This window comes from Pristis pectinata, chromosome 1 (assembly GCF_009764475.1).
Source record: "Pristis pectinata isolate sPriPec2 chromosome 1, sPriPec2.1.pri, whole genome shotgun sequence".
Taxonomy (NCBI): domain Eukaryota; kingdom Metazoa; phylum Chordata; class Chondrichthyes; order Rhinopristiformes; family Pristidae; genus Pristis; species Pristis pectinata.
Window position 1 is genome coordinate 33,359,755 of NC_067405.1, and position 15,754 is coordinate 33,375,508.

General features: G+C 41.1%; 1 protein-coding gene across 1 annotated transcript in view; it reads left to right on the plus strand.

The window, feature by feature from the left end:
• Positions 1-946: 946 nt before the first annotated feature.
• The window catches only part of snx4 (sorting nexin 4), a 45,286-nt gene continuing 30,478 nt past the window's right edge, over positions 947-15,754 (plus strand). Inside the window, exons 1-2 of the mRNA XM_052015386.1 lie at positions 947-1,098; positions 8,528-8,652. Coding sequence (XP_051871346.1) covers positions 967-1,098; positions 8,528-8,652 — 257 coding nt within the window. The 5' untranslated portion in view covers positions 947-966. The remainder of the gene's footprint in view (positions 1,099-8,527; positions 8,653-15,754) is intronic.

Consider the following 15,754-nt stretch of genomic DNA (forward strand, 5'->3'; position numbering starts at 1 on the left):
GTTCAATCCAGAGAAGTGTGAGGTGGTACACTTTGGAAGGACAAACTCCAAGGCGAAGTACAAGGTTAATGGCAGGATTCTGGGTAGTGTGGAGGAGCAGAGGGATCTGGGGGCTCATATCCACAGATCACTGAAAGTAGCCTCACATGTGGAAAGGGTAGTTAAGAAGTTTATGGGATGTTAGCTTTCATAAATTGTGGGATTGAGTTTAAGAGCCGCGAGGTAATGATGCAGCTCTACAAAACTCTGGTTAGACCACACTTGGAGTACTGTGTCCATTTCTGGTCGCTTCATTATAGGAAGGATGTGGAAGTGTTGGAAAGGGTGCAGAGGAGATTTACCAGGATGCTGCCTGGATTGGAGAGTATGGATTATGAGGAGAGACTAAGGGAGCTAGGGCTTTACTCTTTGGAGAGAAGGAGGATGAGGGGAGACATGATAGAGGGATATTAAGAGGAATAGATAGACAGGCAGTGCCTCTTTCCCAGGGCACCAATGCTCAATACAAGAGGGCATGGCTTTAAAGTAATGGGTGGGAAGTTCAAGGGAGATATCAGAGGGAGGTTTTTCACCCAGAGAGTGGTTGGTGCATGGAATGCGCTGCCTGGGGTAGCGGTGTAGGCAGCTACATTGGTCAAGTTCAAGAGATTGTTAGATAAGCATACGGAGGAATTTAAAATAGTGGGATATGTGGGAGGGAGGGGTTAGATAGTCTTAGGCGTGGTTTAAAGGTCGGCACAACATGGTGGGCCGAAGGGCCTGTATTGTGCTGTATTGTTCTATGGTTCTAACTGTTTCGATTGTTTGCTTTGACCTCGCGTCTCCAGCCTCCAACTCATTGGTTGGCACCGTGAAGTCACCGGTGGAAGCAGTGCGGAAGGGCTGCAGGATCTCTGAGCGGGGGAAGGGTGCACTGTCCCTTTAAATGCGGACCGAGGGCCGCGGCTGCGCAGTGCGGAGCGGTGGATGATGGCAGATCAGGTCGGGCAACAGGAGGAGGAGGAGCAGGTGTCGGTGGCGAGTAACTCGGGACCCCAGGCTGAGCCCGGGTTTCAGTCCGGTCTAGACATCGGCAGCCCTGCCGGCAACCGAAGCACGGTACTGATGCGGGCGAGCTGCGGGGAACGGGGGGCGGTCTCGGGCCCTCCGAGGTCGGCCGCCGGGGCTTGGGGGTAGTCTCCGCCCGGCTTGGGGAGCAGCCGCTCCCAGAGGCGGGAGTAATGAGCTTCCTGGCGATTCCTCTTTGCAGGCTTGGCCCAGACTGGCCGAGCTGGTCGCTACTTCAGAGTCCCTGATGGGTGTGCGAAAATGCGGCGGCCAGAGGCGAAGTTCCTGCCCCTCTGCGGGTTTTGTAGTTGCAAAGCCACCCGTCTTCCTGCAGGGCTGCGTGTGCTCGGGTTTTCCAAGGGGCAGGTAATTCATGCCAAGTGTTTCACGGCTGCTGGGGGTATTCAGCTGCTTTGCTGTCTCTTTAGGGCTTTGTGTTGAAATATAACTATGTGAGTGTTGGTTCATACACTGAGGCGCCCGGTTCATACACTGAGGCACCAACAGTGAGTTCTGGGAACACTCCCTGAGCCTTTTCGGCATCTTTGGAGGGAACAGATTTTGTTGACTCTTCAGATGCACTGCTGAAGACTCTTCGGTTGACTCTTCAGATGCACCTTCAGTCTTTACCTGCCAGTTTTGTTTGTGCGTAGCAACTTGTTGATGTGCTGAACACCGAAAATGATTTGGTCCAGGATTTTCTATTGATTTTATTAGAACAACAAATTGTGTCTGCTGTTATTTTGTGGTGTAATTCACTTCTGTCTTGGAGTAATAGAATGATAAATGTGCAATATTGATCAGGGAGTATGGGCAGAAGTGTATTTATGGTCCAAATTCCTTGACAGTTCAGAAAGACGGGATTGCTGTCTTGCCAACAGACTGAAGAACTGGTAGGTAGTTTAGTTCCCTGAGAAAATCTTGCTCGCCAACAGACTTTCCTTTTTAGATACTGTTGTATTCAAATAGATCATACAGCAAGATAAAATGTCGGCACAACATTGTGGGTCGGAGGGCTTGTGCTGTAGTGTTGTATGTTGTGAGGTAATGGTATCTTTGGGAAGTTCTGTCAAAGCCAGGAGCATGGCATCATGAATTGTTGAACAGCACAGGAGGAGAAGAAGAATGAGAGAGTAATATTAATATGGGGGGGGGGGCAGACATGATGATGCATTGTTTCCCTGATACCAGGGGGCAAGAATGTTATGGAATGACTGCAGGGAATTGTAAAGGAGATTGTAAGCTATAATAATACCAGTGATGTAAATGGCAAAAAGGATGACGTCTTGCAGATGAAGTTTGGGGAGCTAGGAAAGAGGTTTTTTTTTAAAAATAAAAATGCAGGATCTTTATGGTAGTAATCTCAGTGCCACATGTATCAAGTACAGAAAAAGAGTAAACTAATGTGCAGCTGGATGGGTAGTGCAGGTGGGAAGCCTTTAGATTTGAGGCATTGGGATAGTTCCTGGAGCAAATGGGACCTGTATTAACTAGAGTGTTGCTCCTCAATAGGGTTGGAACCAGTATCTTTGCTGGGGTGGGTGGGTGGCTAGTGCTATTATGGAGGCTTAAACTAGCTCAGCAGGGGGTTTGGAATTTCCAAGGAAACTTTAAAAGGAAACAAAACAGGAATTAGAAGTTGGACAAGTAGTAAGCAAAGTCAATGGATAGGAGAAGGTAAGGCAAGCAGTAAATTGGGGTCAAAGTGCTGAAAGTAGTTGATGGCAAATTGAAGTGTGCCATATCTAAATGCTCACAGCATTCACAACAAGGAAGATGAATTATCTAAACTAATAGACGTAAATGGGTATGATCCAAATACCATTTTTGGAAAAGCTGGGAGCTGAATGTTCAGTTTGACTTTTAGGAAAGTGCTAGGGGCAGCCTGCAAGTGTAGCACACCCACAGCTCCTGACCTGTACATCTTTGGAATGTGGGAGGAAACCGGAGCACCTGGAGGAAACCCACTGTTACGTACCAGCAACAATAGAAACACACAGTCATGTATAAGTGTTTAAAAACTATTTTATTAATAACTACTTGTGATAATAAGAAAAGCAAAAATGTTAGATGTTAAACATTAACCCCAAATCTAATAAACTCCAAAGTGTGTGTGTGGCAAGTTCCCAAACACAAGTCTAGGAATAGTTCTCAAAGTTCAGTTCAGCAAATCATAAGGTGAAACGTGAGCAAAGGCTTTTGCAAAACCTCTGTTGACTGAAGAGAAAATGTAGAGAGAAATTATGAAATCCACATGTTCCACGATGGAACCCATACGACACCTCAATCTCCGATGATCTCCCCTGCTTTGTTCCGACGTATCTGCCACCCCGAAGGCATTCGATACATGGCTGCTGCCCACAGAAATACCTGTTTCCCACTCAGCTTAAGGGCAAAGTGGACTCCACTTGTTTGCTCCAAAAATCCATACATGGATTGTAGTGACAGACACAGCTACTGTTCTTCACCTATTGCTACGGAGATCAGTCGCTCGCTCTCTCTCTCTGCAAAACAGCACGTTGTTATAGTCTTGCTTGCCCACACACACTACTACTCTGCTGTCCAGGTGTCTTAAAGGGACATTCACCAAATAGCAACCTGACTCGTAACACCACGCAGACACGGGGAGAATGTATAAACTCCTTACAGACAGCGGCGGGAATTGAATACTGGTCGCTGGTGCTGTAATAGCATTATGCTAACTGCTACACTACTGTATTGGTTGGGGCAGAAATCAATAAACTAGGTGTACATGATACAGTAACCATGGGGGACTTTAATCTACACATGTGGACAGAATACGTCAACTCAGCAGTAATGGGGTGGAGGATGAATTGGTGAAATGTATACGAGGTTGTTTTCTCTGTTAATATGGTGAGGGAACCAACTAGGAAGAAGGCTATTTTGGAATTTGTTTTATGCAGCAAGAAAAAGTTAATTGATAATCTTGTAATCAAATTGCATTTTGAGGAAAGTGATTATAATATGTTAGAATTTTGCATTGAGTTTGAAAGTGATGTAGTTTCATGCAAAACTAGGGTCTGAACAAAGGAAACCACGAGGGTATGAGGAGTTGGTTATTTTTTTTGTACTGAGAAAGTGCATTGAAAGGTTGTCATTGTATAGGTCATGGGTCACACTTAAGAAATTGCAAACTAAAAAATCCTGTTAAGACCCACAAATCCAAAAGAAAGTGTTTCATCTATGATTGGCAAGAGGAATTAAAGTCAAAGGAAGAAACTTAAAGTTGCCAGAAATAGCTGTAGGCCTGAGGTTGGGGAACATTTTAAAACTTGGCAAAGGAGGACTAAGAAACTAATTAAAAGGCAAGATGAGATATGAAAATAAACCAGTAGTAAGTGAAAATAGACAGTAGAACACAAGAAAATGGTAGCAGGACTAGGCCATTGAGCATTTCAAACCTACCCCACCATTTAATATGATCATGGCTATTTTATGCTCGTCTTGACTCCACTTCTGTACCATTTCTTCATGCCCCTCTTCCTCAGTCTATCAAATATTTATCCACTGCCACTTTAAATACTTTAATGATCTAGTTTCCACCACCTGTTGGGGCAGAGAATTCCAGAGATTTGCCACCCACTGCGAGAAGAAATTTCTACATACCTCAGTTTTAAATGTCCAGTTCCTTGTAGTTGTATCACCTTGAACAAGATGCTCCCACCAGTGGAAACATCCCAACATCTATCCTGTCAAGCCCCCTTGGGAATTAGCATATTTGAGTAAGGTAACCCCTCATTCTTCAAAACTCCAAGGAATAGTCTAAACTATTTAGTCTCTCTTGATTCCCAGGAATTAGCCTGGTGAATGTCCTTTGTACTGCCACCAATATTTCTATATTTGTTTGGGTACAGGGTCCAAAAATATTTTGGGTGAAGCTTCATCAACACCCTGTACACTAGCAACAAAACCTACCTATACTTAGTCTCCAACCCATTTGCAATGAAGGCTAAAATGCTGTTTGCCGCCTTATCTACTTGTTGGACCTGTCTGCTAACTTTTTGTGACCTAGATTCCTTTGTACTTCACTAACTTGCAGTTTCTCTCCATTTATGCTGCTGAGTTCCTACAGCACTTTGTATATTGTTCCAGATTCCAGCACCTGCAGAATTTCTTGTGTCTCTATACAATTTGCCTTTTTGATTTCTCTTAAGAGTACATGACCTCTCATTTCCCCACATTATACTCCATTTGCCAGTCTTTTGCCCACTCACTCAATCTATCCATGTCTCATTGCAGAATCAAGACAAGACAAGATATCTTTATTAGTCACATGTACATTGAAACACACAGTGAAATGCATCTTTTATGTAGTGTGTTCTGGGGGCAGCCCACAAGTGTCACCACGCTTCTGGCACCAACATAGCATGTCCACAACTTCCTAACCTGTATGTCTTTGTAATGTGGGAGGAAACTGAAGCACCCTGAGGAAAACCACGCAGACACAGGGAGAACGTACAAACTCCTTATAGACAGTAGCCAGAATTGAACCTGGGTTGCTGGCGCAGTAATAGCATCACACAAACTGCTACACCACTATGCCTGCCCCTGTGAATCACAGTATCCTGATCACAATATGCCTTTGTTCATATTTTTGTATCATCAGCACATTTGGAAACCTCACATACTGTTCCTTCCTCCAGGTCAGTAATGTAAATGATGAACAAATGTGGGTCAAGAGCTGATCCCTGCAGTACTTCACTAGTTACCACCTTCCAGTCTGAAAAGGACCCATTTATTCCAACTGTCTTCTATGAGAGAGCCAGTTTTCAATCCATTGTACACACTTCCTCTGATACCGTGGGCTTTTAACTTTGTATACCAGTCTGCTATGTGACACCTTGTCAAATGCCTTTTGGAAATCGAAATACACTCTATCAACTCTCCCTGTTTCATCCTCAAAGAATTCAAGCAAACTTGTCAAACATGATTAACCTTTCATAAAACTACATTGACTAGGTTTAACTATATTCATCTTTCCTAAATAAGCTATTTCTGCTTTGATTATAGGCATCTTGCCAATAATAGCTATTAAGCTAACTTGCCTTGCCTTCTGCTTTCTTTCCTTTTTTGAACAAGGGAGTCACATTTGCTGTTTTCTAAATTTCTGGTACCCTCCTGGAGTTTAGCAAGTTTATGAAAAGCTTCAACCAATGGGTCAACTATCTCTGCAGCCACGTCCTTTAAAACCCTAGTGTGCAGTCCATTGGGTCCTGGTGACTTGTCCACCTTTAGCCCTCTTCTATCACATCCCCCCCACCTGTAGTTTCTCCAAAACTTCATTTACCTTAGCTGCCCTTTTTCTTATTTATGTATCCATAGAAACTTCTACTTTTTTTTTAATATATATACTGCATGCAAGTTTTCTCTCAATTCATTTTCTCACTTTTATTGAGCCTTTTTGTCTTCTGTTGCTGATCCTAAAAACTTCCCTCTGGTCTGCCACAAGCCTCTATTCAATTTAACATTATCCTTTACCTCCTTTGTTAATCATCGATTGTGCCTCTTATGGAATCCCTCTTTTTGATTGTGATAACCTCTCTTGCTGAGCAGTATAGACCAGCTATCTCCCACTGTTCCTCAACTCGCCTGTCTCTTGGCTTGTTTACCCAGTTCACCTTGGATAATGCCCCCCTCATACCATTATTGCCCCTGTTTAAATTAAAGATGCTGGTTATGGGCCTGTGGTGGTCCTCCTCAAACAGGTCACTATTGCCTTGGGGATCTTTACCACATTAATCCTTATTAATCTCCTGGATAGGCTCTCCAGTGCACTGCTCCATGAAGCAATCCCTGATGAGGTGGGGAGGAGGATGTCAAGAGGCTTTTGGGTATATAGGCAAGCTGAGTGAGTGAGCAAAAACATGGCAAGTGGAATATAATGTGGAAAAATGTGAAGTCATTGACTGGTGCAGAAAAGAAGAGTTGTTTTCTAAATGGTGACAGATTTGAAACTGGAGATGTTCAGAAGGATCAAGGTGTGCTTGTACAAAAGACCTTGAAGGCGAACATGCAGGTGCAACGAGCAATTAGGAAGATATAGTAATTTATGATTTGAGTACAGGTGTAAGGACGTTTTACTACAGTTATAATAGGGCCTCATGTACTTTGGGCTCGTCACCCAAGATAAGATACACTTGCCATAGGAGTGCATTGTAGATTTACTAGACTGATTTCAGGGATGGTGGCTTTGTCATGTGAGGAGAGATTGAGTAAAGTAGGCCTGTTTTGGCTAATGTTTAAAAGAATAACTTTGAGTTAGAATAAGAGTGAAGCTATTTAGGACTGATGAGAAACTCCTGCATTTGTAGAGTGGTGAATTTTTGAAATTCTTTAACCCAGAGGATCTAGTGGGCTCAAGGTTGAGTCTATTCAGAATTGAGATTGATAGATTTCCAGATACTAAGGGATTTATGGATATAGTACTGGAAAATGGTGTTCACGTAGAAGATTAGCCCTGATGTTGATGAATGGCAGAGCAGGCTCTAAGGGCCAAATGGCCTACTCCTGATTTTGTTTTTTTTTGTGTGGCTTGATCTGATCTGCACACATTACATCATGCAAGGCTCTGGCACTGCACATATATTGGCCATTTTATACCAGACCTTGTCTGTCAGTCAGTCCACATTAGAGAATCTGTGGAAATGCAGAACAAACTCTTTGTAAATCAATCAGCAGTTTGTTGGTGGCAGCAAGTTCTGGCCCAGTGACATTCCCATAAGAGCCACATCAATTCCTGTAGGAAAACTGTATTCCATGAGCCATATTAAGAATTTTGATATAAAAGATGCAAGATTTGAGGGGATACATATGAGTACAAAAGTTCAATTTGCAATGTAAAATCAAAATGCTGCATACTGGAAATCTGAAACTAAAGTGAGAGGAATATGCAGCAGCATAGGCAGTATCCTTGGAAATATTTTAAGTCCATGATCTTTTGGGGTCATTGTCCCAAAATATTAACTCCATTTCTCTCTTTGTGATGCTGCCTGATCTGCTGAGCACATTCATTATTTAACTTTTTTCCAGTTTAAAATTGCAAAAATAACTTGTTGGAAATAAGTTTTGGAGTTTCCCAAATTTGGTTTAATCCAGAACTTGGAATTGACATCCTGTAAGATTCATTTCTTATCTATTAAATCTAGTTTTTATTATACCTGCTCTTATAATTAGACACTGACAAAAAAACTTCATGCTGTTGTTACAGCATGTGTGTGTGATCTCCCAGTCTGTATGGCCGAATGTTTCAGCCACAATTACTATCTTTTGATACTTGTCTATATAAAATCTATATTGGTCTACTTCATTTATGAAAGCATATACTTATCTAGTTGTACACATTTTGCAATGGTACTGGAGTTTTTGGAAAAGAATATTTAAAAGAATAGAAAAATGCTGTGATAAGGTAAATGCTTGGATAAATGGTAATTTTTTTACTCTTTACAATTATATGTAAAAGATAATGGAAGACAAAAGCTGCTTATTGAAGAAACTGGAGATCAGTGTGTCAGAAGCGGAAAAACGAACTGGAAAAAATGCAATGAACATGCAGGAGGTTTATACAGTATACCTCATTGAAACAAGGTATCTATAACTACAATCCAAACTTGAGATTTAAATTTTAACTTCTGACTTTAGTATTCAATAATTAGTATGTTTTTATAAGGTGGTATTTGATTCACAGCCAGGGACACTTTTTAATTAGTGTTACTGAGTAATGTGGCCTTATCTCTTTCTAGTTTTGATAGGCCTGCATAGCTTTGTGGAGTTTATTGTCCGTTGTCTATAAATGTTACTGTTCCTCTTATGGACTGCATTGAGTATACAGCACTTCCCTCAGTGAGCTGCTGATGGATCCTTTTTGCCTGGCTGAAGTGTGAATTGCCCAAACTTTTAGTGAATGTTATGATCAGCCATGAAGGTTTCTTTGGGAGTAAATTAAAATGCAAATTTTATTATTCTCTTAAGTTAATTGAATTTGTAACCTGGAAGAGTAATCAATATTGATTTATTGACCAACAAGCAGCTGGGACAGCAAATTAGTCATGCCTGTAGTGCTGTACCAAAACCTCCTTACTTTCTGGTCTGAAAGTTTCAATGAGATTACTATTACATGTCAAAGGTCCAGTAACTTTTTTTAGTTGAAGCCTTCTAAGCAATCTGTATTGTACTATCTATGATATTTTACTCTTCATTCCTCCAACTATAGTTGCCTTCTGAGATGTTGACACATTCATAATGCACTGAAATCTACATATTTTTTGTTTTAGAACATAGAACAGTATAGCACAAGAACAGGCCCTTTGGCCCATGATGTGCTGGACTAACTAAATTAGCAATAAAATGCCCAACTAATCCCTTCTGCCTACACAATGTCCATATCCCTCCATTTCCTGTATATTCATGTGCCAATCTAAGAGCCTCTTGAACGCCTCTATCGTATTTGCCTCCACTGCTACCCCTGGCAGTGCCTTCTAGGCATCCACCACTGTGTCTATAATTGGGGGGGGGGGGGGGGGAGAACTTGCCCTACACATCTCCTTTGAGTTTAACCCCTCTCACCCTAAATGCATGCCCTCTGGTATTAGACATTTCAACCCTGGGAAAAAGATGCTGGCTGTCTTACTCTATCTATGCCTCTCATAATCTTGTAAACCTCTATCAGATCTCCCCTCCACCTCTGCTGCTTCAGAGAGAACAACCCAAGTTTGTCCAACCTCTGACAGCACATGCCCTCTAATCCAGGCAGCATCCTGGTAAACCTCTTCTGCACCCTCTCCAGAGCCTCCACATCCTTTCTGTAATAGGGTGACTAGAATTGAATGCAATACTCTAGATGCAACCTAACTAGAGTTTAATAAAGCTGCAACATAACTTCCCGACTCTTGAACTCAATTACTCGACTAACAAAGGCAAGCATACCAAATGCCATCTTTACCACCCTATCAACTGTGTAGCCACTTTCAGGGAATTATGGACTTGGACTCCAAGATCCCTCTGCACAACAACACTGTTAAGGGTCTTGCCATTAACAGCATACTGTCCCTTTACATTTGGTCTCCCGAAGTGCAACACTTCACATTTGGCCAGGTTAAATTCCATTTGTCATTTCTCGGCTCATATCTACAACTGATCTATATCCTGCTGTATCCTTTGGCAATCTTCCATGCTATCCCAGGACCGCAAGAAACTTCAGAGTTGTAGACACAGCCCAGCGCATTACAGACACCAGCCTCCCCTCCTTGGACTCTGTCTTTACCTCTTGCTGTCTTGGTGAAGTAGCCAGCATAATCAAAGACCCCACCCACCCGGGACATTTTCTCTTCTCTCCTCTTCCATCGGGTAGAAGATACAGGATCCTGAAGGCACGTACCACCAGATTTAAGGACAGCTTCTACCCCACTGCGATAAGACTATTGAACAGTTCCCTTATACAGTGAGGTGGACTTTGACCTCATGATGTACCTTGTTGTGACCTTGCGCCTTTATTGCACTGCACTTTCTCTGTAGCTGTGACACTTCACTCTGTACTGTTACTGTTTTTACCTGGTACTACATCAATGTACTCCATACTGACTCAATGTAACTGCACTGTAATGAATTGACCTGTATGATCGGTTTTTAAGACAAGCTTTTCACTGTACCTCAGTACAGGTGACAATAATAAACCAATACCAATCTTCGCATCATCTGCAAACTTGCTAACCCACCCATCTAAGTTTTCAGCCAGGTCATTTACATATATCACAAACAGCAGAGGTCCCAGTACAGATTCCTGTGGAATACCACTAGTCACAGACCTCTAGTCAGAATGAGTCCTATCAATCACTGTTCTCTGTCTTCTATGGGCAAGACTATTCTGAATCCAAACAGTCAATTCACTGTGTATCCCATGTGTCTTGATCTTCTGGGTGAGCCTCCCATGAGGTACCTTTGTCAAATGCCTTACTAAAATGAATGTAGACAACATCCACAGCTCTACCTTCATCAATCACCTTTTGTCCCCTGGGGGGGGGGAAAGAAAGCTCAATCAAGTTAGTAAGACATGACTTGCCCCACACAAAGCCATGCTGACTGTCGCTAATTAGGCCATGGTTTTCCAAATGTTCCTCAATCCTATCCCTAATATTCCTCTTCAGTAACTTCCCCACCACCGATGTGAGACTTGCCAATCTGTTTCCACGATTATCCCTATTTCCCTTCTTGAATAATGGAACAACCCTCCGGGACCTCTCCTGTGGCTGGAGAGGTCCAAAGGTATTGGTCAAAGCCCCAGCAATCTCATCTCTTGCCTCTCTCAATAACCTGGGGTATATCCCATCAAGCTCTAGGGACTTATCCACCTTAATATTCACCTTAATGACCCAATACTACCTCCTCCTTTATCTCAAAATGCCCTAGCATTTTAGCAAGCTCCACAGTGATCTCCCTATCCTCCGTGTCCTTCTCTTTGGTAAATACTGATGTAAAGTACTCATTTAGGACCTCTCCCACATCTTCTGCTTCCAAGCATTGTTCCCTCCTTTATCCTTAAGTGGTTCTACCCACTCCCTAGTTATCCTCTTGCTCTTGATGTATGTATAGAATGCCTTGGGATTCTCTTTAATCCTACTTGCCAAGGACTTTTCATGGCCCCTCCTGGCTCTCCTAATTCTCTTCGAGTTCTTTTCTGGATTCTTTACAATCCTCAAGGGCTCAGTTTTGATTTTAGTTTTCTAAACCTTACATATGCTTTCTTTTTCTTCTTGACAAAATTCGCCACCTCTCTCATCATCCAAGGTTCCTGTACCTTGCCATCCTTGTCTGTCGTTCTTACTGGAATACACTTGCCCTGTGCAGTTGGTCTTTAAATGCCCTCACAAGTCAGATGTGGACTTTCCCTATTAACTCTCCCTAGTTCCTGCCTAGTACTCTTGTAATTTGCCCTACTCCAATTTAATACTCTCCCACAAGGTCCGTACTTATCCTTATCTGTAGCTATCTTAAAACTTAAGGAGTTGTGGTCACTGTTCCCTAACTGTTCTCCCACTGAAAGGTCAGTCACCTGGCCAGGCTCATTACCCAACACCAGGTCAGGTCCAGCCCAGCCCTCTGTCTTGTTGGACTATCTACATAATGATTTAAGAAACCCTCCTGGATGCACTCAATAAATGCTGCCCTGAATAAACCTCTTGCACTAAGGAGGTCCCAGTCTATATTAGGGAGGTTGAAGTCACCCACTACAACAACCCAGTTGTTTTTGCACTTTTTCCTTCTTACTGTTTTGATGTGCTTCTATGACTATATGGTATAAAACCATTAAGGTGGTTCAGTATACCAATACTGTAGAAACTCAATATATAATTTCATAGAGCAGTAAGTTTCAGTATTGAATTAAATCACATGAATCTACTCTTGCTGCTGCTAATGTGATTTATTGTGAGTTTACTGCTTGTTGGTTAAATGCAGTGTATTTGTTTACAAGTTTAAGAATATGTGAAATCCTGGTGACGTCACTGTCCTGTTATGGAACTGAGACACTTCTTGTATTTCAGTGGTCATTTTACGCATGACTATTTCAATTGACTCTATTTTGTGCAATTTATTTTTAGTACTATAAGAGTAGGAAGATAACTTGCAGTTTGAGTGTGAATTTATTTTGCAATGGACAGGGAAAGAAGACTAAGCAACTGGAGGCTTGCATGTCTTCCTGATTATGCTAATAATTGGGGGGAAACATGTATATGCATAAATCTCTTGTATCTTGCATTGAGGAGGAATAGAAGTGTTAGCTGCTTACTATTTATCCATTTTTCATCAGAATTAACATTTTTGATTTTCTGTGATGCATAATCGGTGGGCTGAAGGGCCTGTATTGTGCCGTATTGTTCTAATAACTAGATTAAAGTACTAAAGTTGCTATATTTTGGGTCCCTACTGAGATAATGTGCAGTAGAGGAAGCGGTGGTGAAAAGGCCAAAATAAATTATCTGCTTGAAGCCAGATCAGGAAGTTACTCAATCATTTTTTTTCTGTCCTGTCCCTATAGCCTTTGATTTCTCCATAGAAATCTATTAATTTTGGTTTTCAACCTCAACTCTCTGGGTAGAGAATTCCAAAGATTCACCATGCTTTTACTTAAAAAAAAATGCACCTCATTTCAGTCCTAAAGTGGCCTATCCCCTGTTTTGAAACTTGTTACCTCGGGCTGAGAGAGCAGCAAGAGAGGAGTGACAAATTTGAAAATGAATTGTCAGATGGCATTTCTTCTTTGTTGTTTGAATTACTGGGTGATTTGGAACTTTATACTTGGCCAGAAATGTACAGCCACATGTCTGGAAGTTCTGGAAACATTGAATACATTAACAGTGCATAATACTAAATTGAATTTTTGCTCATAACTGGGAGATCTTGAGCTCCTCCCTTGCATTTTCCCAGAAGCAAACCTGCACTGAAGTTGCATTTTTAATGTTGCTACAACATGTACCAAATTGTTAGCTATTAATCTGTGCGAAATTAAATTTTAGACTTTGTAAATTTGAATGAACTTTGAACTTTTCCAAAAGTGTCACCAAGCATCAGTTTTACTTCTGAATATTTTTTTTAAAAATTCCTTTTTATTTCTTTAAATTAGTGTAAACCTCCCAGTTTTCAGCTAACTTTTAATCTGGCATTCTGAAGGGTGTATGGAAGTGAGCTACTTGTGCTATAAGTAATTGATTTGTTAGAATGTTTTTCCTCTTTCTGTGCCCTTAAAACTATCACTAGGTTGTCATGTTTACTATGTCATACAGTCTGAAGTTATTGGATAATATATCTTAAATTCGAAAGGAAATGAGAAGAAAATAGAACAGGCTTAGTACTGAATTCTAAAATTAATGGATTTGGCTTGTGATGGTCTGAATCCTTGCTGATGTTCATTGGAAATTTTAATTGAATCCATGTGGTTAATTTGTAGGAAGTGAAATAGGTTATATATACTGCTGTTCATTACAAAAGATGAGCTAACTGGTGTGGGTGTATCTATTTATTTCAGAATTCTTTACTTCTAGCTTTTTCACATTTTGCCCCTGATACTGTGTTTGTACCCCAGGGTTGAACATGCTATGCCGCAAAGGATTCTTAAAAAATATTGTTGAAATTTGAAATGATTTATTATTCTACTCCCTATTCCATGTGAACATAAGTGGTTCTAAACTCTCACTCTTGCCATAACATAACTAAGTGTCCCAGCTAGAGTGATTCACAGATGAAAATGGGAATGGTTATAGAAAGGGAGGGAAAGTTTTTGGTGATTTATAGTGTCAATCCTTTGAAAGGATAAAATATTTTATTTTTCCTTCTCTATCTGATTTGCTTTTTTGCTTCCAATAATTAATGACCATCAAATTCATAAGTATTTTGTTATTGTTGGTAAGATTTGGTTATATCCACTGGTGTTATAAGCAGATGACTAGGTTACTCTGTCAGTGTATTGTAAGGGTACAGAAAGAGGAAAAGCATTCTAACAAATCAACTAATTAAGTTAGCTGCTTTCAGCAAAACTTACTGAATACTTTATAGATCTTCACTTTATGCATTTAATGGGGTTTAAGTTCAAGGCAAATGGTAGTTGGTAGCTTTTTGTTTTAAAAAAAAATTGGAGGAATGCTATTTACCCAACTTACAGAGTGGGTAAAGTTAGAAATAAGCATTAAAGTGATTGAATTAGAAGCTCATTGCACTGAATGATGCAGCAACTTTTCTGTTTTTGCCACTTCCTTAGCATCTTTGTCTGCTCAGCCTATAGGCTCTCAAGTGACTTTGATACAACAAAAGCAAGTTGTTCTACACTTTTTCTTTAACATGATAAATTCTGTTAATGTGATTTGCAGCCTAGGTTTGTCCTTGTTTCCTGTCACGTGTAACACTTTTTTGCTTCTACCCCCACCCCACACTGTTCTTGTTATTCCTAAGGGAAGCACAAAGTTTGTTGGCAGGCTGGAAGATGATTCCCAGTCAGTTAGGATTTTTTGAATGGGTTCACCACCATCAAGGCTGTCTGAGTCCCCGCCTAACCTTCAACAAATGTGGGAATGGTGCTAATCTTCAGAACCATTAAGAAACTGTTCAACCAACGGTGACTACACTCCAGAACAAAGGTCATCCCAATCCTGACAGTTAGGCTGCAGTATGCAGAAGATGCTTGTGTTTGTATGCACTCGGATGCCAAGCTACAAGCCACTATTAGCTCTTTCACTGGAGCATGTGAGAGGATGGGCCTTTTATTCGACATCTGTAAGATGAAAATCCTGTACCAATCTACTCCCACTGAACCACAACGTCCTCTGACAATAAAGGTTCACGGCATGGCCCTGGACAATGTGGATCACTTCCCATATCTCAGGAGCCACCTTTTGGAAAAGGCAGATGTCAATTATGAAATTCATTACAGCCTTCATGTGCAGGCACAACCTATAGTTGATTTTTGGGGGATAAGAGTATTTGAAAGTCAAGATCACTGATGTAGCTCAAAACTTGTAATCCACAATCTAAAACTAATCCTCCTCCCACCATAGCCTCTAACTTCTGCTTATGTGCACTCCTTAGCTTCAGTCTTTTCCATTCTTTGTCTTGTGTTATCATGTTGATTCTATGGTTTCCAAATGGCAATTCATTGTTGTTTTTTTCGTGTGGACTCTACTATAACACATTAGTTAAAATTGTT